At 41.5% G+C, this 24,486-nt stretch overlaps 1 protein-coding gene across 1 annotated transcript; it reads right to left on the reverse strand.

Moving 5' to 3' along the window:
- Window positions 1-356: 356 nt before the first annotated feature.
- On the reverse strand, window positions 357-23,297 carry LOC133474273 (AN1-type zinc finger protein 3-like). Its single transcript, XM_061765800.1, has 6 exons — window positions 22,925-23,297; window positions 15,491-15,531; window positions 9,685-9,879; window positions 8,692-8,757; window positions 5,877-6,113; window positions 357-2,757 (listed from the first exon to the last, which is right to left on the reverse strand). Exons 1-6 carry the CDS (start codon window positions 23,005-23,007, stop codon window positions 2,603-2,605), a joined length of 777 nt encoding a protein of 258 aa, XP_061621784.1. The 5' UTR covers window positions 23,008-23,297; the 3' UTR covers window positions 357-2,602.
- Window positions 23,298-24,486: the final 1,189 nt, after the last annotated feature.

The raw sequence follows: 24,486 nt of genomic DNA on the forward strand, positions 1-24,486 counted from the left end.
TCCTATTTAAGTGATGTCTTGATTGAGAACAGGTGTGGCAGTATCAGGCCGGGCTGTGGCTAGAGAAATTGAATCACTTTTATTACAAAGGGCCAATGATGGTTTGGACCTTTTTTTTAAAAAAAATCTCCCCCCTAATAATAAAAACTACATTTTGTGTGTACCTGTGTTGTCTTTGACTAACATTTACATTTGTTTCATGATGGGAAACATTTTAGTGTGACACGGAAAAACAAAAATCAGGAAGGACTTTCTAATACCACTTGTAAATACAAATGTGACCTGTGTTATGCACACAAAACATCTCTGCATCAACAATATATGAATCCAATGTCATACACATCAATAAATCCAGACGTTGTCTAATCGTTTTATTCTCATTAAAAGGAAAAAAAAACAGGAGGAAAGGAAAATGCAGTCATGGAAAGAAAAATATATAACAATTTTGTCATATTGATATATCCCCAAATACCATATTATAACAGAAAAACTCTACACTTAGGTGTAAGTCAACCTGAAAAGGCAAAAAGAGGTTAAATAAAAGTTTTCTTCATGGTACACAATATTCAAATTTTGTTCAATTTTTCTAGTAACATTACAATTTGTTCTTTTTTTTAAACAGGATTTATTATTCACTGTTTACTGCACCTCATCTAGTAAGAGGGAGAAGAGGCAGCAGAGAGCGAAAAGAGAAATAACTATTGATCAGTGTTGTCGTCATGATTAGCTGGAAAGCAAAACACTGCCCAATGTAAAGGACCGGTTAAGTACCTGAAGGTGGAAGAATGAAAACCAAATAACGCTGCTTGTGAATACCATTGAAAATATGTATAACTAAAAAAAAACAAGCTGAACCACTACGAACACCTCGACAAGAGGAAGCGCTGAGTCAAAACAGCTCAGCTTTAGTCCACGGAGGACAAATCGAACAGCAATACAGTGGAACCGCGATAAAACAGATCCCGATATAATGGATATCAGATAAAACGGACTGTCAGGACTGAACAATGTGTCCAAAAATAGTTTCCATTTGTCTCGTAAACAGCCGTTGACAAACTCTGTTAGTTCCAAAATTGGCTGCTGTTGTTTACAGGCGCTGTGCCGCAATGCAGGCAGAGAATGGGACTGACGTATTTCCAACTCACAGATGTATGACTATCAAAGTCCAAAGGACGTGCCTCCCGTGCCTACATGGCGGCCATGTTGAATGTGGGGCACATTGATGTGGTGATCATGTCATGATGGTTACAGCTGTAGTATACTGTGCTGCAGAGAGAGAGAGAGAGAGAGAGAGCGAGAGAGAGAGAGAGAGAGAGAGAGAGAGATAGCGAGCAAGAGATAGCGAGCAAGAGGGAGAGAGAGAGAGAGAGAGAGAGAGAGAGAGAGAAGGAGAGGCATGGCAGCTCACCGGTGCGATAAATTTGGATTAAATGTGAAACTTTGTAAGATTTTCAAGCTTTCCTATATTGCTTTACAATAACTTTGTACCATACTGGGCGTTTTAGAACACCTACAAAACAATAATTTTGTACTGTACAGTAATATGGGTGCATATGGCCTCAAAAAAAAGTGTTTCAATGTAACGGACAATCGGCTATATCGGACGACCCCCTCGCCCCTGTTAGTCCGTTCTATCGCGGTTCCACTGTATGCGTGTTAAAAAAGTGTCAAAATTCTGGGTGAAGGTGTACAATGCAGACTGTCATGGATTATAAACGTGTATACATGATGGGAAGCTTTTCACCATATAGGAAAAAACTGCAAGGTTAATAAAAAAATTACCGTGGGACAAAATGATGAAAACTGTCATCGCCGTCCAATGAAAAGCATGGCTTTCCTAATATTTTGAGTTTTCTTTTTCTTTTTGTCAAACAAATAAAGATGCATTATTTTCATTGGACGACACCACTTGTTAAGTCTTGGTCAGACAAAAAAATTTAAAAATTAAAAATACTCAGAACACAGCCTGATGGCGTTTGAGTCTAAATTGTAATTCAAGAATTGCTGATTGGATGTCCTCCATGAAAAATCCTGGATGAAAAAACAAAGGGAGTGAGCTTGGAGGAAAGAAGCTTCCATATCCTGAGGTGGATCACGATCAGGTTGGTTACGATTATTAGAGGCGGCTAAGACACTTAGTCCCATGGTTGAATGTCTTGCTTCGGTACAAGAAGCAGTTGTGAATGATTTCTTGTTGAGGTAACGAGGCTAAAAACACTCATTGTCCTCTTTATCATCATATTTTCTTTTCTTTGAGGTATCATCTTCAACTGGCTTCTTGGACAAACATTTGTATAGCTCTTTATCGAGCTGCTCATTTATTAGTCCACTCACATGTGTGAGGTCATAGGGGAAAAAAATAAATGAAAAGTCCCAAAGTCCTTTTGCTCTGTTTGGTTCTCGTTCTTGAATTGGGGTTGTGTTTAGCAGCAGGGATACAATCAAGCTGACAGAAGCACAACAAGTCTGGGATGAGTGGGGGATAAAAGGAGTTTAAAGAGAATGAGCTTCCTTTTAAATGAATAGGCTGTACAAAAAAAAAAAAAAAGAAGAAGAAATCCCTGCTCGGGCTTATGTGTAGAGATTCTTTCTTCCGCAGTGCTCAAGAGCACTCCTCTCCGATGCGCTGGCAGGAGCGGCCCACCTTGCGGTCCAGCTTGACCATTTTGAGGACGGCCTCCTGGCGCCCGCTGCCCAGGTGATCAAACAGACAGTCGTGTTGCTCCGGGAGCCGATGAAGCATACAAAAGACGTAACCTGGACATGGAAGGAGGAACAACAATTAGATCATTTGTACAAGTAATACTAACAGATTCATGGATCAAACGCTTGTTGTGACTTTTGCTGTTCAGCTCATTGTCAGAGAATGGCATGTTGTGCAAAAAGTACTGAAACAAACAGTTGGACGTGGTGCATTCAAAATATATTGTCAAATGAAGTCATTCTTTAAAGGTTCTAATGCATTTAAGGTTCAGCTTGATTTTTCACTCGAAAGCCAAATATCCCAAATGTTTTGTGAGTAGTCTATGTGAGGTGTATCTGCCGCGCAAATCCCCTTTCACATTTATGCAATCGTCTTAAATGAGTGGATTGTGTTCAATTTTCAGCCCTCCGCACATCAAACGACACAGCCAAATGGCGCAGAACTGGACAATCACAAAAAAAAAAAAAAAAAAAAAAAAAAAAAAAAAAAAAAAAAAAAAAAAAACCTCACACCCGCACACCTGGCGATTAACCCTTGCACATATACAAACTCGCTTCAATGGACAAACTGCAACCTCTCAGGTTCTTATCAGGAAACAACGTTTCATGGCTCCACATATACTGACTGTACTGTATTATTTTTAATTGAACCACAAATGACAGGGCGCCATTATCCCGGCTGTTGTCGCCATATTGAGATAATCCACAAAGAGGAAAAGGGTCAGAAATAAAGGAGTGTGGATATTTGAGAGGCTGTTGACAGCGACAGACCCATTCATTGACTGCACTCGTGTTTCAATGGGGACTCGCTTTATATGTATACATATGCTACTGTATTGGTACGGCTCGGGGGCTGCCAGCTAGACCTCGTTATGTACCCGGAAAAGTAACTTTTGTTAAACGTTCCATGCCATTAAGTTTTTTTTTAGTTTTTTTTTTTACATAATCTTTGTTGCTCTTTTATCGCGTTTTCAAGCTATTTTGGGGTGAAAATGGCCATAATGCTATGCTAGATGGTCATATTTCGCCGTGAAGTTGAAAAAGACAGATTTAATATTAATATTCAACATGTAAATAAGCTTTGCTCTGATTGTATTGCTGTTATTCTGAATTTAAATATGGAAAACAGCTTCCCTCCGAGTGGCCGTTGTCGATATCTCGGTGGCCAAAAGTTCATAGCAACGAATCCTTTGATATAGGGAAATCATTGAGAGCAATTTCTCATTTACAATGCCGAACTGGAGGCAATTTAAATTCAGATTCTAACCGCCGACACTTCGGTCAGTGGACGGCCCGCTCTACCAACTGCAGCTGCCCTTAATGGGATGGGACCTTTAAAGCTCATGTGAAACGACATGGCATTTTTTTTATTTTTGGCTGTTACAGCCGCAATGCGACGCCATTCACCTGCGATTCAAATGTTGAACTGCAGCAAAGCTACTTGCCGACAGGCAGCCACTCATTATAACTAGTTGCTGAATGCTGCACACTGCGTGACAAGTCATCGTCCTCGGTCGTGTCGCTCATCGTGCGCCGGTGCTTAGAGGTTCTACTGTATCCTAAAATTTCAGTTGGACAAACCGAATGAATCATTATTTCTTTTCTCGAATGCTACAGTATATAAATATACAAGCTGTAGCACTCGTACCCGCTGTTGGAGTCTTGCCACACATAACAAATCTCATTAGTTTTCCTAATCTTATATCCATTCATTAATACACTGCTGGCATTCAATGAGCAGTGATTAAAAATCCTAGTTTGACAGCTGCTTAATATGCAATTAAAAACACTGTGATTGCCCAGCACACCAATGGAGTGCAAGGGAAAACATTGTGTAACATTAAGACCCTTTCAAAGAGAACTGATAAATAGTTCCCCTAGCTAACAAACAACAACATTAATGTATGCAGTGTATATTCTAAATTATATAATAATACTTATAAAGTAGTTCACCAGAACCTTTTTAACGTTCCCAACCTCACATGAAAGTTACAACTTTTACAATGTATCAAGTATCAAGCAGCACCATTAGCAAAGTAATTACCTCAGTGGTCAGAAATCACTCTAATTGCATCTTTTCAAAGTAAACAGCTATTAGGGATAGATGTCCCATGCAAAAAATAAATAAATAAAAATGGGAGGGTCAATTTCCAATTTACAAATGACTCGGAGGGGGGGTTAAACAGATGGTCTTTAAAGCTGTGAAGTGCTGTGACTTTTTAAGTACTTTCATTTGTATGCAAGCAAGTTGATTAGCAAGCACGGATATTGGTTTAAACTGCATTAGTATTCCTGGTAATTGGCTTATGTTTTATGTTCAAAGTGAAACATTAAGACTATCTACAATGCCCCCACCCCCAGGTCTGTTAGATTTTTAGTCTACAAACACATGATTCTGTAAATACAGCAACCCTTGCATGTGTCAAAGAACACACACTTTTGTTTAAAAAAATAAAATGTAAAAATCATGGAAAAGCCTGCTATTTCAACTAGTGGCTGTCCCTGTAATATATGCTGTACGAGGGTGCGTCATCCACATAAAAAGAACCACCTCTTTCAAACAGTAACTGTACCTCAGTTTGTTGACACCGTCATTCGCCCATGGACTAAAAAAAAAAAAAGAAAATGCTGAGCCCATTTTAACTACGTTGTTAAGAAAAACATCAGCACCTATTGAATGAAGGAAGCAGCACATCAACAGTCCCTCATACCAACATTCCCTGTGCACTATGAGGGATGATCTTGCGATTAGTGTTCCATCAGACTAACGAGAAGCTCCACCATGTTGTGTGCTTATATTTTAAGCTCCAGTTTTGCTTGACATAAATTGTAACATATCGGTAACATAGTTTAATATGAACCCAAATAAAAGTTTTGGTGGTGTGAATGCAAGTATGAGGCTATTTGCTATACAGTAATTCAATTCTTCTCTTACTTAACTACTAAGATGGCTCACTGTCAAAAGAAGTGCTGCAAAATGTGGACTATTATTTGCGTTTAAAACTAACGTATTAGGCGACAATCACAATCACTTCAAACTGGCTGCTGTGGCTGGAGCACATAACTTAGAAAATATCTATGGCAGCTCCATGTGCATTTGAGTTCACACATTTATACGTCAGCCGAGACGATACGGTGACTGTAAATGTGCGTTCATGCGGTTGTCGTCGTACCACAGCGACAGGAGCCCAGCTCTTGTTGCACCAGCTCCAGTTTGGTTTGGCAGCGATGGCAACGTTTGCGGCGCCGCTGTTTGGAGCCGCCGCGAGATGATGCAGTAGATGACGATGACGCAGAACAAGATGACGACGACGACGTTGACGATGATGACGATGACGACTCCTCAGCCCCCGGCACTTCACCCACTCTCGCTCGCTTCTCGGGAGAACTGTCACTTTCTGACTCAGAGGCTACAGACACACACAAAAAAAATAACACAAACATATAAACAATCCAAAAAAAAAGGTACAAACCAGAGTAAAACAAGTGCACCATTGACGTTACATTTATTTACTAATGAAATTATTCGTTTGGCCAGTGGTGAGGTGAGATGACAGTAATAAACCTGGTCTGAGGGCATACAGTATTAGGAGTAATTTTGTTATTCTGTAATTTTGTAATTACAGACCCAAAATCAAGTTGTACTTAGGGGCACCTCATGACACAATGGGACTTAGTTTATACTACTAAAGTTTTACACAATCATTGGTGAGTAACAGTTATATTTAGGCTGATCAGCTGTCAGTGAATTGGTCACATGTCCTAATAATTGTGAGTTGGAAAACAGTTGGGAAAAAAAAACAAATAGTAGTCTCTGCTCTATTAGACCCCATGCTCCAATGAATGTCTGCTGAGCAGACAGTTTTAAGATAAAGTATATGCAGCGTAGTGTATTCCAGACTAAAAGCTGCTTAACATTTCAACATTGATCCAAAAAATTACATTCTGAGAGCATCTTAACGGAGGATGGAAACAGAACATTACAGAGGAGTCGAACAGCATTAGGAGGGGATTTATTCCATGCAGGACAAACAAATTTGTGAAAATATAAATAATAAAAAAAGAAAACTCAACCCAAGGCCACTGTACAATTGTGCTGCTATGTTTACATACACAGCCAAAATGTGTGAAAGTTTGGCAATTATTGGTTAAATATGACATCTTCTTTATTAATTTTGTTTAATGATTGTGCTATTATAAAATGCCTTATCAGAATCATCTTTATTTTGCCAAGTATGTCCAAAAAACACACAAGGAATTTGTCTCCGGTAGTTGGAGCCGCTCTAGTACGACAACAGACAGAACAATTTTGAGACAAAGACCTTGAGAAAAACAGTCACTGAGCAATAAAGGGTTGCTAGTTATCTGGTAATGCCGGTACAATTACTTATTTTTTTTGACAATTGTGCAAAAAGATGCAGAGTCCTCTAGCACTTAGAGCAGTTTGAATGACTAATATAGCAATAGTCCGGTGCAATGACCATTGTGCAAAGGGCGCCGAGACTTAAAGGAGTGTATGCAGTTAAAAGTGACGAGTAGTGCGATAATCTGGGACAATGTTGGTTGTGCAAATGTTGCAGATACTCCTCAATCAGTGTGCAAATGCAGCAGATGCTACTCTGGCATGAGTGGCCAGTATTGGTCAACAACAGATATGCAAATAGTGCAGTGTGGCTAGACTACTACAGTGAGTGCACGAGTATAATGTATAATTGGCCTGACAGAATTATTATTATTGTTATTATAAGTCATATAGTCATTTGAATCCCATTCAAAATAAATGTTTTCTTTAAATGGTACACATCTTCCAAACTTATGAACTTAAGTTACAACTGTATAAGAAAATACAGTACAGTGTACTTGATGTAATGACAAACAGCAACCTACTCTTACACATTAAGTCTCTGAATTCTGTTCTAGCCAAAAGAGCATGAGAGGACACAGGAGCAGCATGTACCTGCAGCCAGTTCAACCGGTCAGGCCGACTTTTCTCATCAATCCTGCAGACTTTTCCTCTGGCCGGGCCGAATGCAGTTCGGCGATCAGTAAATCTCTGGGAACTAGGCCAAGCTGAGCTGCCAGATTCTACCGCTGCCCACCATCAATATGAGAGTGCGCGCACATCCGAGTGCACCGAGTGTGTGCGTGTGCGTGTGTGCATGTTGTCAGCGCATGACCGCTCTCCTGCCTGGCTTTCATCTATCCTGGCAAAACTCTGTGGCAAATTGAAAGCAACTCAAACTTATCTGGAGTACAACAAAGGGTAAAAACATTTGGAGAATGAATTTGAAGAAGAGCGCTTTTGATTCAGATGTCCAACATGTTGAAAGAAGAAGGTTTAAAGTTAGGTATACACAGTAGAGTGACATTTAATGTAATTAAAATAATTGGCTGTGCCTGGGTTCCCCCAACAGTAATTTAGTTTTAAAACAAAATTTGACCTGCACTCAACTCTGAAAAGTAATGTATAATATGACACCAATATTAAAGTAGGCACTCTAGTAGGCGAATCATGGTTGTCATAGCAATGGCAGAAACGCTTTTTAATTTATTGAAAGCCAAAGTACTTAGTGTCTTAATGGCTTTAAAGGTGATATTTGAAAGTGGAAAAAATTGCCTGGATAACACATTTTTAAAGGTACTATGACTAAAAAAAAAACACGAAACACAAAGAGCCATGTGCCATATATGCATCACGTTATCTCTAGATACAAGCAAAATAAAAGGGAATTCAGACAAGTCTAATCTTTTGCTGTCATTTATAGCAGATCATTTGGTAATTCTAGAACATTTTATGTAGAATTCTTTATAGAATTTAGTGCCTTGATTTAACATATGATATACAAATATTATCATTAGCAATAAGCTGTTGCCTGTATGTCTGCATAGCTAAATTATCCATTAAAGACAAGTCCATGGTGCTCAGTTCAAGCACACAGTTTGAAATGCAGCAGGGGTGAGATGTTTTGCAGTCTGGCTGAGACGTACCTGATTCAAAGGAGCGTTTCGTAGGAGTGGAGTGTGAGCTGAAGGCGGTGTCTGTGCTGCATACTTCTGCAACAGAGATGCAGTTCAATAAGACGGGGAAGAGATGTGCAACGACGACAAAATGCTGTTTAATGCCGTATAAGGTTCGTTCTCATCGACAAGACTTTTGAATTTTCTTGTAATGGGCATCAGAATCATAAATAATTCAACACTAAATACTGTAAATATAGAGATGAGTAGTAAAGGGCCACAACCACGCAAATATAAAATGTGCAATATTGACGAGGACAGACTAGAACTCAAACTCTTATACTGGGTAATGTGCTGGGTTAACTTTACCCTTAGTTACATCATATCACAACATATATATTTCTGTGCATTTGTCTTACAAATTATCTTTAACGTGGCAGGCGAAGCTAAATAAGAAAAGCCATTCAATTGTACTTTTGTTGTCAAATGCCCCTAAAGTATAATTTGGAAAATATTCTCGAAAAAGTGAGTTTTATAGTTCTATCAGGTGTTTCAGTGAGTAAGTTAAGTAAATGACGACAAATAACTGGTACTTCAACAAGAAAGTAGAGTGGAGTGGAAATATTTACTGCTCCAAATATCCTTTTTGTAGCTTTTTTTGTCATCTCTTCCTAGACGGACCTTCGCGAATGACCTTGCCACCGTACAGCGGTTACGGCTGCCCTGGCAATTATAGGTGTCCTCTTTAAGCCCTCGCACGGAATAGATAACCCTGTGCTTTCACCCACGCTGTCTGTGTCATGGAGGACAAATATAAACTGGAGTGCTGCGGCTTCATCTAGTTGTCATCTACACAAAGATGCCTTAAGACAAAAGGACATACACAGTATCTGGTCATTTTGTGCATTACCATTTTTTATATATCCCTTTTATACATCACATCTATAATTTCAGAGGGGCAGACCTCCAAGCTGTTTTTGAGTTTTTCACCCAACAGATATCCACCAGTATCTACAAACTTACCATCCTGAGCAGGTAGAGAGGTCACTGCTGCATCTCCTGGCAAAGGATCTTCTGAGGTGTCCGACATGGCTGTAAAGGACTGACTGACGCTTTTGTTTGTTTCATTGCAGAAGACGTCTGCTTGACTGCTATTGCTGCTACTACTGGAGTTTGAAGAGGCTTTTGAGGCACCATCTGGCTGTTTCTTCTGGATGTCTTTGGGAAAGAAAAGGCTTCATTAGAGTCAGTATCATTATAGAATGTGTTTAATGTCCTCAACAGAATCACTAAGTCACCATGAAAAAGGAGCAGAATAATGAAACTGAGGTTTTATTATAAGTGGCCAAACATTTACAGATGTACCAGTACAAGGATAAGTCATATATGTGTTTCCTTCTTTTATACCTTTTTTCATTGGATGAAGGTGATTTTAGCATGTACTACACATTGTTCTGCAGTGTGAAATAGGGGTCAAATGATACAAAATATGGGGGGGGGAATGTGGGTTTATTGTGCAGTTATTTGACAAAATTAGTCATTTAATCATTTACATTCTATTTTCATAATCATCTCGAACCTTTTGCATGTGTCCCTGAAATTGTTGTGTCCCTGAAAATTGCTGTCCACCTTATCATGGGGTAATTGCCCCTTTGAGAAATCATCTGATGTTTTCAGTGACATTTCGACCAGCATTTTGTTTTTCTTCAGTGGAATCTTTAAACACTGGATAGTTGCAGAATAAATATTTACACATATGTCCAATCTAATCCAACTTTATTTGTTAAGAACTTTAAAAGCATGCACAGTGCACCGAAGTGCTGTACAAGGCAATAAATATTGGGCTTTACACGATCAGAATTTTTGGGGCCGATCACCAATCAGCGAGTTTAAAAAAACCGATAACCAATCACCGATCCGATCACAAGATGGAGGAATGTGTCTATTTAAATGACCAGTTAATTTACTGTATATACTTGTGTACTTAATTCATAAAAAAATTATAGTTACAATAAATAATGTATCTTTTGTCCTCCATTTATGCCAGTGAGGCATAGTGACAGACAGAACAAATGAATGGTCTGCTATTACATGGCAAGAAGTAAATACAGTAATTCATGTATCCACTTTTTGTGACATTTTGTTTGTTGGTGTGCCGTGAGATTTTTCAATTGTACAACATGTTCCTTGGCTCCATAAAGGTTGGAAATCACTGCTCTTGTCAGATCGTGTATTCTAATCAGTCAGGTCAAACCAACATTAGATGACAGAAATAATGGGCATTACGTGTTGTCTGTCTCAGACGTGTTATCTGTTCCACACCGCTGACGTGGTTTTTTTTTTTTTTTTTTTTTTTTTTTAATAATTTGGCCGTCAGATATTTCCAATACTACATCAAAAGACACGCGACAAGGCTAAAAATAAACTAGCTTTTGGATTAAAATATACTTTGCACGATGGCGTAAATTGTCTTTTGCGGAGTCGATCAATGACGTCATTTTGCGGATCAGCGAATTATGACATTAAAGCTGATCAGTCGATCAGCATAAAATGCTAAATATCGGCAGATACCGATCAGCCCGATAAAATCGGTGTGAAGTCTAAAAAATACATAAAACTTACTAGAGAGAGAGTTTATGATTTTCATCACAGTATATGTGTAGTTGGATATTGTCAAGCTTAGCATGTCCATTCCGTGATAGTGAAATATCATCCATCCATCCATTTTTTACCGCTTATCCGAGGTCTGGTCGTGGGGGCAGTAGCTTTAGCAGGGACGCCCAGACTTCCCTCTCCCCAGCCACTTCATCCAGCTAATCCGGGGGGATCCCGAGGCGTTCCCAGGCCAGCCGAAGGATGTAGTCTCTCCAGCGTGTCCTGGGTCGTCCCCGGGGTCTCCTCCCAGTGGGACATGTCCTGAACACCTCACCAGGGAGGCGTCCGGGAGGCATCAGAATCAGATGCCCCAGCCACCTCATCTACCTCCTCTCGATGTGGAGGAGCAGCGGCTCTACTCCGAGATCCTCCCGGATGACCGAGCTTCTCACCCTCTCTCTAAGGGAGAGCCCGGACACCCTGCAAAGGAAACTCATTTCGGGCGCTTGTATCCAGGATCTTGTAGTTTCGGTCACGACCCACAGCTCGTGACCATAAGTGAGGGTATGAACGTAGATCGACCGGTAAATAGAGAGTGTCGCCTTTCGGCTTAGCTCCTTCTTTACCACAACGGACCGATATAAAGTCTGCATCACTGCCGACGCTACACCAATGCGCCTGTCGATCTCTCGTTCCATTCTTCCCTCACTCGTGAACAAGACCCCAGGATACTTGAACTCCTCCACTTGGGGCAGGACCTCATCTGCGACCTGGAGAGAGCACGCCACCCTTTTCTGACTGAGAACCATGGTCTCAGATTTGGAGGTGCTGATTCTCATCCCAGCTGCTTCACACTCATCTGCGAACTGCTCCAGTGAGAGTTGGAGGTCACGGCTTGATGAAGCCAACAGAACCACATAATCTGCAAAAAGCAGAGATGCAATACTGAGGCCACCAAACCGGACCCCCTCTACGCCTCGGTTGCGCCTAGAAATTCTGTCCATAAAAGTTATGAACAGAATTGGTGACAAAGGGCAGCCTTGGCGGAGTCCAACCCTCACCGGAAACGAGTCCGACTTACTGCCGGCAATGCGGACCAAACTCTGACTCCGGTCGTACAGGGACCGAACAGCCCATATCAGGGGGTTCGGTACCCCATACTCCCGAAGCCCCCCCCCAGGATCCCCCGAGGGACACAGTCGAAGGTCCAAGGTCCACGGCCAGGACGTAAACCACACTGCTCCTCCTGAATCTGAGATTCGACTTCGCGACGGACCCTCCTCTCCAGCACCCTTGAATAGACCTTACCAGGGAGGCTGAGGAGTGTGATCCCCCTGTAGTTGGAACACACCCTCCGGTCCCCCTTCTTTAAAAGGGGGACCACCACCCCAGTCTGCCAATCCAGAGGCACTGTCCCTGATGTCTACGCAATGTTGCAGAGGCGTGTTACAGCCCTACAACATCCAGAGCCTTGAGGAACTCCGGGCGAATCTCATCCAGCCCTGGGGCCTTGCCACCGAGGAGCTTTTTAACCACCTCGGTGACCTCAACCCCAGAGATAGGAGAGCCCCCCTCAGAGAACCCAGACTCTGCTCCCTCATGGGAAGGCGTGTCGGTGGAATTGAGGAGATCTTCGAAGTATTCTCCCCACCGCCTCACAACGCCCCGAGTCGAGGTAAGCAGCGCCCCAATCCCCACTATACACAGTGTTGATTGTGCACTGCTTCCCCCTCCTGAGACGCCGGATAGTGGGCCAGAATTTCCTCGAAGCCGTCCGGAAGTCTCCTCCCATGCCCAAATTTTTGCTTCAGCGACCACCAAAGCTGCATTCCGCTTGGCCAGCCGGTACCATCAGCTGCCTCAGGAGTCCCACAGGCGAAAAGGCCCGATAGGACTCCTTCTTCAGCTTGACGGCATCCCTCACCATTGGTGTCAACCAACGGCTTCGGGGATTTCCACCACGACAGGCACCGACCCCCCTTACGGCCACAGCTCCAGTCGGCCGCCTCAGCAATGGAGGTGTGGAACATGGTCCTCGGACTCGATGTCCCCCGCCTCCCCCGGAACATGACCAAAGTTCTGTCGGAAGTGAGAGTTGAAACTCCTTCTGACAGGGGATTCCGTCAGAAGTTCCCAGAAGACCCTCACAATACGTTTGGGACTGCCAGGTCAGAACGGCATCTTCCCCCACCATCGGCGCCAACTCACCATCAGGTGGTGATCAGTTGACAGCTCCGCCCCTCTCTTCACCCGAGTGTCCAAGACATGCGGCCATAAGTCCGATGACACGACCACAAAGTCGATCATCAAACTGCGACCTAGGGTGCCTGGTGCCAAGTGCACGTGTGGACACCCTTATGCTTGAACATGGTATTCGTTATGGACAAGCTGTGATGAGCACAGAAGTCCAATAACAGAACACCGCTCAGGTTCTGATCGGGGGGGCCATTACTCCCAATCACGCCCTTCCAGGTCTCACTGTCATTGCCCACGTCAGTATTGAAGTCCCCCAGCAGAACGATGGAGTCCCCAGCGGGAGTGCTCTCCAGCACCCCCTCCAAGGACTCCAAAAAGGGTGGGTACTCTGAACAGCTGTTTGGTGCATAGGCACAAACAACAGTCAGGACCCGTCTCCCCACCCAAAGGCGGAGGGAGGCTACCCTCTCGTCCACCGGGGTGAACCCCAACGTACAGGCGCCCAGCCGGGGAGCAATAAGTTTACCCACACCTGCTCGGCGCCTCTCACCGTGGGCAACTCCAGAGTGGAAGAGAGTCCAACCCCTCTCGAGAGGACTGATACCAGAGCCCAAGCTGTGTGTGGAGGCGAGTCCGACAATATCTAGTCGGAACTTCACGACCTCACACACCAGCTCAGGCTCCTTCCCTGCCAGAGAGGTGACATTACACGTCCCTAGAGCCAGCTTCTGTAGCCGGGGATCGGATCGCCAAGGTCCCCGCCTTCGGCCACCGCCCAACTCGCACTGCACCTGACCGATATGGCCCCTCCCAAAGGCGGTGAGCCCATGGGAAGGGGGACCCACATTACCCTTTTGGGTTGCAGGCCCGGCCACCAGGCGCTCGCCTACGAGCCCCACCTCCAAGCCTGGCTCCAGAGGGGGGCCCCGGTGGCCCCCTGTCCGGGCAAGGGAAACCTGAGTCCATTTTTTGTCGTCATCATAAGGGCTCTTCGAGTGAAATATCAATTGATGTAAAAACCTATCACAAATTCCAGATATATTTGTAAACAGTACACAGTCCGCTTGATAACTTGATGTTGTTAAATGAAGGTCCACCATGTGCTCATTAAATGCTAACATTAGCCAAAAATGTCCACCTTGTCATCAAGCTCAGATATTTTGTTGTCTGCTTGTATATTGTTGATAACTACAGATGAATACTGTATATAATAGCTTTTCAATCTGGAATGCTATGTGTTTTCATGCAACAAAACATCTTCAAAGGTCACTATACAGCTTTACAGATGCCATACTGTGACACCACCTGGTTACTTTCTTCAAGTAGATAGCCGGTGACTAATTTGAGCTATTGTCTATTACAGTGGACGTAATCAGTCAAGTTATTCGGTGGTTAAAGACTAAACATATACTGCAGATTGTTTATTCACTGAAATCATTTTGAAAATGGTGTCATGACTAATTTTGGTTGTTCTTCCTCTCAACTACATCAAGAGTAGGTACACCTTTTATTTCCTTATTTTGTTAACTTACACGTAGATATGCAGCATAGAGTATGTGAAACTGTACAGAACCAGATGGGATTTATTTGATATTGTAAATGAAGGCTCTAAATGTGGTTGTATTGAATGCCAGAACTTTGAATAAGTGCTAGTAAGAATGTCTAATCAAAAGGGGATTTAATGTATATATGGTTAAGATTGTGTGAAAATGTCACACAGTTCTACTTTTTAAGAAAAATTCAATCATTTAAATTTTCTAATATTACTGATTTAGAACCTCTCGCCCAGTTGGAAGAAAAGCAGCAAAAAGAGTATCTCTGGAGCAGTTGTCAGGTAAATAACGTCAAATTGCGGTGGGAGACAGCTAAGGTACACAACATTTCTCCGCCCAAAAAGCACATTCAGCTGCTTTCCTTTAAACCGCAGCCTGACTAACTGAAAACTAAAGACAGATTGGGATAACAGTAAAACATTCTAACAGCAATAAAGTTTAAAACTAAGATACAAGGTCAGTCATGCAGCAGAACAAAAACCAACCTGCAAAACATTTGGAGCACAGATTCATCGTTTTGCTGGACCTGCGAAAAAGAGCAGAAAAAAGGGATTTTCTCGAAACAGTCACATGTTTAAATTAACTTTTTTAATCTGAAAAATGGTGCTTGACAACCAAGGGGAAATGTTTTCAACTATGATCCAAAAATCCCTGGCTGAGAATTACTTACTCATTCGGGATCCCTGCGCAGACAAAAACATTATTACCTTGCCTTTAGTTAGTAGAAGCTTATTTTTCCCTGTACTTCAGGGAAAATATTTTACTGTGAACTGAACACCACTACCCTCCTGATTGTGGATGAAAGATATTTGATAAAAAGTCTGGATGGATCACTGAAGCTTTCCTGATTTCAGCAACACAACTCAGACACAACAGTTGATTCTGGCTCTCCACGGACGGATAACTCATTTCCTGTCCAACCTCCCTCCTTACCGTCTGTGCAGCGAGCGTGACGGTCAGTCACATTCTATTTATTCGGCGCACACCTTTGTTCCCGTTTCTGAATGTGGGGTCAGCCGCAGCAAATCTGAAATCTGTCTGTCACTGTTATGATTTGTACAACACAGAAAGGAAGTGTGGATCGAAAAGCAAACTTATCACTGGAAGAAGCAAAAACTGCAATAGTTTTGCACAATGACCAACGTTCTAAGTAAGCAAAGGACCACCGCTGATCTCCAGTTGACAATGATACCAAGCTAGAAAAGATCGGTATAATGACCAAAACATCAGTTGAGCTGCTATCGACAAAACACACCTGGTGTTGAACAATTCAGAATTCTTCCACCTATAAAGTTGCACAAAATATTGAACCGCTGTCATGGATGATCTTTGGCTTTTTGTGTACCGTGAACTCCCGCTATTCTGCCGGAAATAGCAAAAATTTGTGAATAATTGACGCCCACACAAATACGTTTGTAATTGCCAATTGATGCCAAAAGATGGTGACAAAGCACTTTTCTTTCTTAGACAAGGCTAATGGCGTGACTACATGAAGCTGCTCCCCTCACTTCAACATAGTTTCTTGACCCCAGTATAATATAATAATATTTTCATTTGTAGTTTTATTACTCCCTTTCAAGTTTCTCCGTTACAAAAAAAGTCCAGATTCAGTCCGTCGGTCAAACAAAAGCGACATACCAAATTTAATTAAAATCTGTACACAAATGTTTGTTCTATACTGGTAGCAAAGAAATGCATATATTGTCTACCTAAAAAAAAAAAAAAAAAAAAAAAACTCCCATATTGGCAGAGGTAATCGGAAAAATTAATTACAGCAGGAGGAGAGGAAACATAAGCAGCAAGAGAATGACAGCATGCTTGTTAAGGCAAAGGAAATTGGAGCACAGCACAACCAATCAGTCCCATAGGTGGTCCACTGCTGCTCCTAATGAGAATGAATGGAACGGACAAGAAGACGAGCTCTGCCACCTCACTGATTCTGTCTTGAGTGACACCCCTAAGGAGAAAAAAGCTTTGGATGGGTGGCGCTTGTTCCAGGGAAACTGCATTTAATAGATGGTACCGGAATGAGCTGTTAAACTCTCTGACTTAGTGAATACATAGGAGATTCATAGAAATTCAAATCGCTGTCTGAGACATACAATTACAAAAAGGTTAAGCAACATTACAATACAATGTTGCAACACTGGTCGTCTATCAATTTCATTTTCCCACAGGAAATAATGGGAATAGAAACAACAGTTCCAGGGTCAAATGTTGGGTTGGGTGGAGGTATGCTGATCGAAATTTTCATTCCTAAAAAAGGATATTGTGGCTGAGCAAAGAGGAACATCACACAAAGGGGCACATAAGGTAAAAAGTGTGTAGGGGGGGTAGTTCCGCCGCCTCTAGTTCCTTGGCCCCAAGCTGCCACAAAATGGCACAAAGCCAATATTTACATATTAGATAGACATGGCTTTGGTCTGAACACAGAAACAGCGACTATGTGAAGTGTTCAGCAATTATCGCAGCATAGGTTCCCCGAGGAAATAAATAAATAAATAAAAATTTAAAATAAAACATTTTTTAAAAATCGGCAAAAAGACACACCATACATATAGCAATCTCTATTAAAAATAGATAGATTGATAGGATGTTAAAAGTCTCCACACCTCTGTCCAAATGCTTGTTTATTTTGTTTTAAAAAAAGGAGACCCAGATAATTTCCACCATTAATTTGGCCTATTACCTGCACAACTCAATTGGAAAAAAAAAACCTTTTAGAGATAGGAAGTAAAAATAATTCACTGAGACAATGTGTTTGGACGCCCTCCTATAAATGGGGAGTCAAAGCCATGTTCAGAATTAATCAATCACATTCAAACTCATGTTAAATGGGAGTCATCACATACCTGCCACCATTTAAAGTGCCTCTGATTAACCTTAAATAGAGTTCAGATGTTCTATTAGGCTTTTCCTGACATTTTTTTAGTCACAACTTATACAAGCCAGAGCTTCCACACCATCAGAGGGATATCACTGTTCAAAAGTATCAGTCAGGAGAAGGGTACAATTTAGAATTTCCCAGGCGTTGAATATAATTGAAGATGGCCATCACCCAGTGCAGAAAATATGGCACACCAGTGACACTACCAAAAACTGGACGTCCCTCCATGAAAAGGCAATGAACCACACTGGTTAAGGAGACTGCCAAGAGGCCGACATCAACTCTGAATTTCTGGCTAGTACTGACTGTTTACTACACGTGACAACAATCTCCTGTTTTCTTCATATGTCTGCACTATGGGCAGGATTGGGCATCAAGAACCGATTGGAACCGGGACTCCCATTCCGGTTCTCCCGGAATCGTTCAAATTTTAAAATTTCAGTTCACAGTTTTGATGCCTATAGTCCGCCGAGCTCGAAGAAAAAAGTGCAAAAAAACAACAAAAAAGAACGCACACAAAGACGTGCTTGTGCCCAACGGAAATGGCGAACAAAAGTGTTTCTTAATTTGTGAAAAATAAATGACAAATCGCCTCAGTGCAACACTTGGAATAAGATTATACTGTGCAAAAGAGGCTTTCACGATGTGTAGAAGGCTGACGGGCTCCCTCCCACTCTGATCCTCAGCCTACACCGCGCAGAACTTGTGAAGTGAAGTCAATTGGGTGAGTGTGAAACAATAAAATAAGTCTATGTCAACATTGAGGCAGTTAACAAGTTAAACAGTGCGTTGCACTCTTGCACTGATGGTTTTTAGCATTTATTTTAGTCTTCAAACCAACGTAGGAGCTAATGACAGACATTAGGTGTAATTCTTTTATTATGTGAGTTTAGTTTTACAGTGAACTTAAACTGGAATGTCAATAAACAACTTTAAGCAAGCAACATTCACTCTTAATCCTTGCTACTCTGTTAGCACCTAGCACCTTAGCAACCTGTTGTTGTGATCCATTATTGCGTGCTCAATTTTTATGTTTGGACTCCCACTTCCTCATCAGGCGCTGTTGCAACAATCCAATGTAACTCATAGCGACATTTAACTGTAGTTCACCAATCAAACAGCACAAGGCAGTCACATGACTGCATCTATTAGGGCAGGCCTGCCAAAGTGACTCATATTGGGCAAAAAAATTCTGCGCCACGCAACTCGTATTTACATTTCCGACTACAAAAAAAAAACCGGCTTTACCATGCATTGTAGTCTGTGTCTGTCTATATTTCAGCTCACGTCTAACTTGATAAAACACCTTGCAGTAAGTTGCAGATGTTTTTGTTGTTGTTGTGGCTTTTCATATGGCAACATTAACCCTATTTTATGGTCAGAAGTAAAACGTATCTTTTGGGGTATATGCTGTAATAGCTTTCTCTCTCGCACGCACACGCACACGCACACACACACACGGTTGTAGTGCAAGTACCACAAAACATATCCACAAGTCATTTCAGTGAATAATGCCTACAATACTTCTGTAAGGCTCTATGCATGTGTTGTTGTTTTTTGGCATTTGAAAAGGTGGCAGGTGTGTGATTGGTTACTCCTGAACACAGCCGCATCCCAGTTACAGACCTTTTCCCAAAAATTATAATATCATTGAAAGGTTTCCACAATTCCATTCAAAAAGTTAAACTTTCATAGATCATGGATTCTGAGCCCACAATTTAAACAATTTCAAGTATTTATTTGTTTATTTTTACATAATTTGGGTTTCAGGTCATAAAACCCACAAAATCAGGAATTCAAAAAAAATTTAATACTGTGAAGAAATCAGCCCAAATTTTGCAGGCCATAAATGTTTTGAACTGAGTATCACACACTAATCATCTAGTAAATTCAAAACACCTGCACAGGTTTCCCCATGTGTCATTAAATTTCTTCAGCTTGGTTCAATTGTTTCAGTTGAGTTCAATATGGGGAAGACTGCAGACTTGACAACTGGCCAGAAGAGCATCAATGATACCCTCCGTAGGATGGCTATGCCACAAATGTTCATAGCTAAGCAGGCTGGCTGTGCACAGAGTGCTGTGTCCAAGCATATCAATGGAAAGTCTAGAGGAAGGACAAAATGTAGGAGTAGATGCACCAGCCAAAGAGAAGACCGTGGGCTTCAGCGGATTATCAAACAGAGAAGATTCAAGAATCTAGCAGAGATCTAGAAAGAGTGGAATGAGCCGGAAGGCACAGCTTAAAAAAACACCACATTTAGATGCATGGGCTACAAATGTCGAGTTCCTCGGGTCAGGCCACACCTGAGCCTGAACCAACATAGGAAGCGTCGCAACTGGGCCAACGAGAAGAAGGATTGGACTGGTGGCCAGTGGTCCAAGGTCCTCTTTTCCGATGAAAGTAAAGTGTGCCTTTCATTCGGGAATCAAGGTCCAAGGGTTTGGAGGAAGACTGGTGAAGAACAGAACCCAAGTTGCTTGAGGTCCAGTTTGAAATATCCACAGTCAGTCATGATTTGGGGTGCAGTGTCCAGTGCAGGTGTTGGTATACACTGCTTACTTAAATCCAAAGTCACCGCAGCAGTCTACCAGAATGTTTTAGAGGACTTCATGATTCCTTCTCCTGAGGATCTGTTTGGAGATGCAGATTTCATCTTCCTTGCTTTGATGCCCATGCCATCACAGTGCTTGACTGGCCAGCAAACTCGCCGGATCTAAACCCCATTGAGAATTTATGGGGTATTATCAAGAAGAATATGAGCTGAAAGCCAAAATTATGTAAAAATAAACAATACTTGAAATTGTGGGCCCTGAATCTATAATATGTGAAAGTTTATAACTTTTTGAATGGAATTATGGAAATAAATTTTTTTTCCCATGATATTCTAATTTTGGGGAATAGGGTCTGTATAAAAGAGAGTGCACCCTTGTGCAAGCAGATTTATTTTCATTATTTTTAATTAACCTTTATTTAACCAGGTAAAAGACCATTTGAGACAGAACATCTCTTTTGCAATGGTGATCAGGTCAAGAAGGCAGCAAGTTAAACGTCCAGTCCAAGTCAATCCCAGGATTATTATAGCTGCTTATTTTTACCTCCCCTCTCAAGAAGATTTATAAAATAAATAAATAAATCATTTGAGTTGTACAAATTCTAGGTCACATTAATGGTGAAAAAGGTTTTTAATTATTCATCTTGGTCTAAATTATTTTACATGACGAACACCTGGCTTTTGAACAGGGAGCTGAAGACTTTACTGTACATCCACTGCAGCCTTGTTCCTGTTTTTTGTGATCTCTGCCTGGTGAGCCTATTGTGCTGCTTAACAAGTGGCAACAAAAGAGCTGAATTTGCTTACATTTGTTGTTTTATAAAGATTTCATTCAGTTTCTGATTTCATAAAATATTTTATTTGTTATTTTTTAGATTAAGAATTTACACATTCAGATTTTATTATTTTTATGTTTATTTTATTTGATGTTCATGGTCTGATTTAAAAAAAAAAAACAGAAGTTACTCACCAGTTAGCACTTTTTTCACTAAGTGTTGTAAGTAATTATTTGGAGGACTACTTCTTACTTTTGAGGAACAGTACTCTTACTTGAGTACAATATTTGGCCACTCTACCTACCTCTGCATTTGTGGTGGAAACAGATTTGAAATGATTTCTCTTGGTCTCCTTTTTTGTATTACAAAAACCTGGCATTTGAACAGGAACTTCTTTTTTTTTTTTTTATATATCAACTGTAAATAGACTTCACAGGCCAGAGTCTGTGGATTGCCCAAACTCGGTGTTGACCACACATAAGGAAGGATTTGCCATTGTAAATATTCAACAGCCTGAACCATTTTCTGAGCAAAACAAGAAGTAAAAATTACTTTTAACAAAGCCCAAACCTCAAGATAATCACTGAGGATAATCTTTTCAAAGACGTCCCATAATAACGTCCCGATTTTCAGTATGTGTGTACCTAGCTTAAGTTATTCAAATGTAAACTCAAGTTAAGCATTGCTTTTAGTCTCAACTTTAAATGATGAACACATAAAGTCTGGCATAATGAGTCTCGTCCACTTAATTTCGTAGCAGTCATTGTCACACTAGAGTTTTAAAAAAAGAAAAAGTTAACCACTTTGAAAACACAACAACAAAGGTTTAACATACGGTGACATTGGAGTCTTATGGCTTTATTATGAATCTGGTTCCTTAATGTATGAACTCATCGTGTCATGTTAATGAATGTATTAAAGCTCTGTGAAAGCCTCAAGATAAGCGTTTCAAATGTTTGCATGGATCTCATTTGTAGTATGCACACAGTATACTCCACCACAACTGCAGGTGTATTTTAACAAACTGCATATGTACCTCACTTTTTAACATTTAAAGTCAACTAAAGCTTTTCAAATATCGGAATTGTTCTGTTTTTAATTGTAAACGTGTTCGTTGTGTAACTGTACATGTCTCGAGTCAATAATCTAATTATGTACTTAAAACACAGAGCTAATGTTGCCATATAGAAGTCGCCACACGTTCACTAACGTGCATTTTCATCTCTTATTGGGCAAACAACAACACAAGTACTGTACAGTATGTGGCTTACTATATTATGTACTGTATACATCACAAAACAAGCGTACATGATGCGTTCAAATCCTGACAGAAATTGCTTTTCCGCGGTACAGGGCGATGGGATTTATGACAATAACGTGTTGTCTTGTTAAACAAACCCTCTACACTTTTGTTTGCCCGTGTATTTTCACTTTTTGATCCAACCTTGTTATTACCCTTCTCACACCTGTCACATTAGCTAGATTATCCACCCTGGTCTCCCGGGGAGGGAAGTGAAAGAGGCCAGCTGGAGTTAGCTTGCAGCTAATGCTACAAAACAATGGGGCCGTACCGGAGGGGAGCTGATAACAAGCTCATCCCCGCTTGAGCTGCTAGCGCTAATGGCTAAGCGGCTAAGCTAACCGTCGACAGTGAAGCTTTTAAGAGCCACAACAAGACGTTTCGAGAGCTTCCCGGTCTTACCCCCAGAAGCCGCAGGGACAGCGCGGCGGTACGACGTTGACGTTACTCGGGGGCTTGCTGCCCTCGCTCCCGGTGTCCCCCATGTTGCTCTTCCGTGTTGAGGCTCTCCTTGTAGCAGGTGAATCCGGGGATGGAGCGAGGGCCTTTAAATCCGCCTATAGATCCGCGCGTTTGGATGTATACAAAACGCGTTGGCGCGACGAGATAATCCCTTTTTTCCTCGATTTTCTGAGGGCGTGGAGCTTTTTGCCGACACGAGCGGCCACAAAGTCCTGTGGATTAAAACAGCCTAAAGCGAGAGTGAAACATGGGAGCCGTCAAAGCCGATGACGGACGGAACCACCGGGGATTCCTGGGGCCGATCAGCTGGAGAGAGGACCAAACCACTGGCGCAAAAGGAGGGGGATTGGGCTAAACGGGGCTGCCAAATGTTCTACCGGTGCCATTATTCCGGACAGTGAAACTGTAGAAATACCCAGTAATTATATCATGTAAACATTATATCCATTTAAAAGCCAAATGATAAATATTTGTAGAGGAAGCGCCTCCGTTTGAGTTGACATGGTAGGTTCCATGAAAAACTCATAACTAGGAAGCTCACAGCTAAACGTATTTTCGAGCTCAAGCAGGCACACTTTGATGAACAAAATGTTTTTTAAATCTATTATTTAACTGCACACCCCAAAAAGTAGAAAAGCAATTTTCATCGTTCAAGTTCTTTAACATTTCCCCACAGATTCAAACCATTCCAACGTATACCTCTTTCATCCAGCATATCCGGGCCACTCTTTTCCACATTTCCCAAATCCCCACTTTCCTTGGAATTCCACATTTTCCACAAATGAATAAAACGTTCAACAAACACTTCCCCATCTTTCCCATTCCAAATTCAAATTGATCAACTCATTCAGAACATCTTTGGAGCTATTTTCCACATTGTAATAATTCCCATAATCCAAATATTCCACACTTTTCACCACAGAATTAACTTCTATTTTATATATTTTTAAATTTATTTTACAATATCATTTCAAAATTTCCCAAAGAGAAGGACGGTGGACCCAGGAATCCAAATGTGGGCATCAAGACATTCCAAACCCCCCCGACGAAGGTGTTAAGGGGGGAATCACGAAGGCTTGTGTGCCCCGGGCAGAAACACACCTTTGCACGCCAAAGGATGTAATTCTTAAATACAATTTTGTAATTAAACTGCACAAAATGTGTGTGTGTGTGGGGGGGGGGGGGGGGGGGGGGGGCAAGTCACTAACACTCAAGACCGGTCTTGAGACCACATTTTGAAGGTCTGGTCTTGAAGTCTTGTCTTGGACTGGTCCAACTCGGGATTCTCAGTCAAGACTGGTCGAAACCAGTGCTAATCCGCTCTTCTTCAACTTAATTAATGTGATAATAAGGAGGTAAATCGACAAATACCTTCAATTCACGTGTTAATAACCCCCAAGCACCACTGAAATGACTGCAACCTCTGCACACGAGTGGAAGTGAAAGGTGCAACGTAAGTAGGAAACTGAGCGAGGAGAGCCCAGAGGGAGCATGAAATGTTC

Source organism: Phyllopteryx taeniolatus, chromosome 2, assembly GCF_024500385.1.
Source record: "Phyllopteryx taeniolatus isolate TA_2022b chromosome 2, UOR_Ptae_1.2, whole genome shotgun sequence".
Lineage (NCBI taxonomy): Eukaryota > Metazoa > Chordata > Actinopteri > Syngnathiformes > Syngnathidae > Phyllopteryx > Phyllopteryx taeniolatus.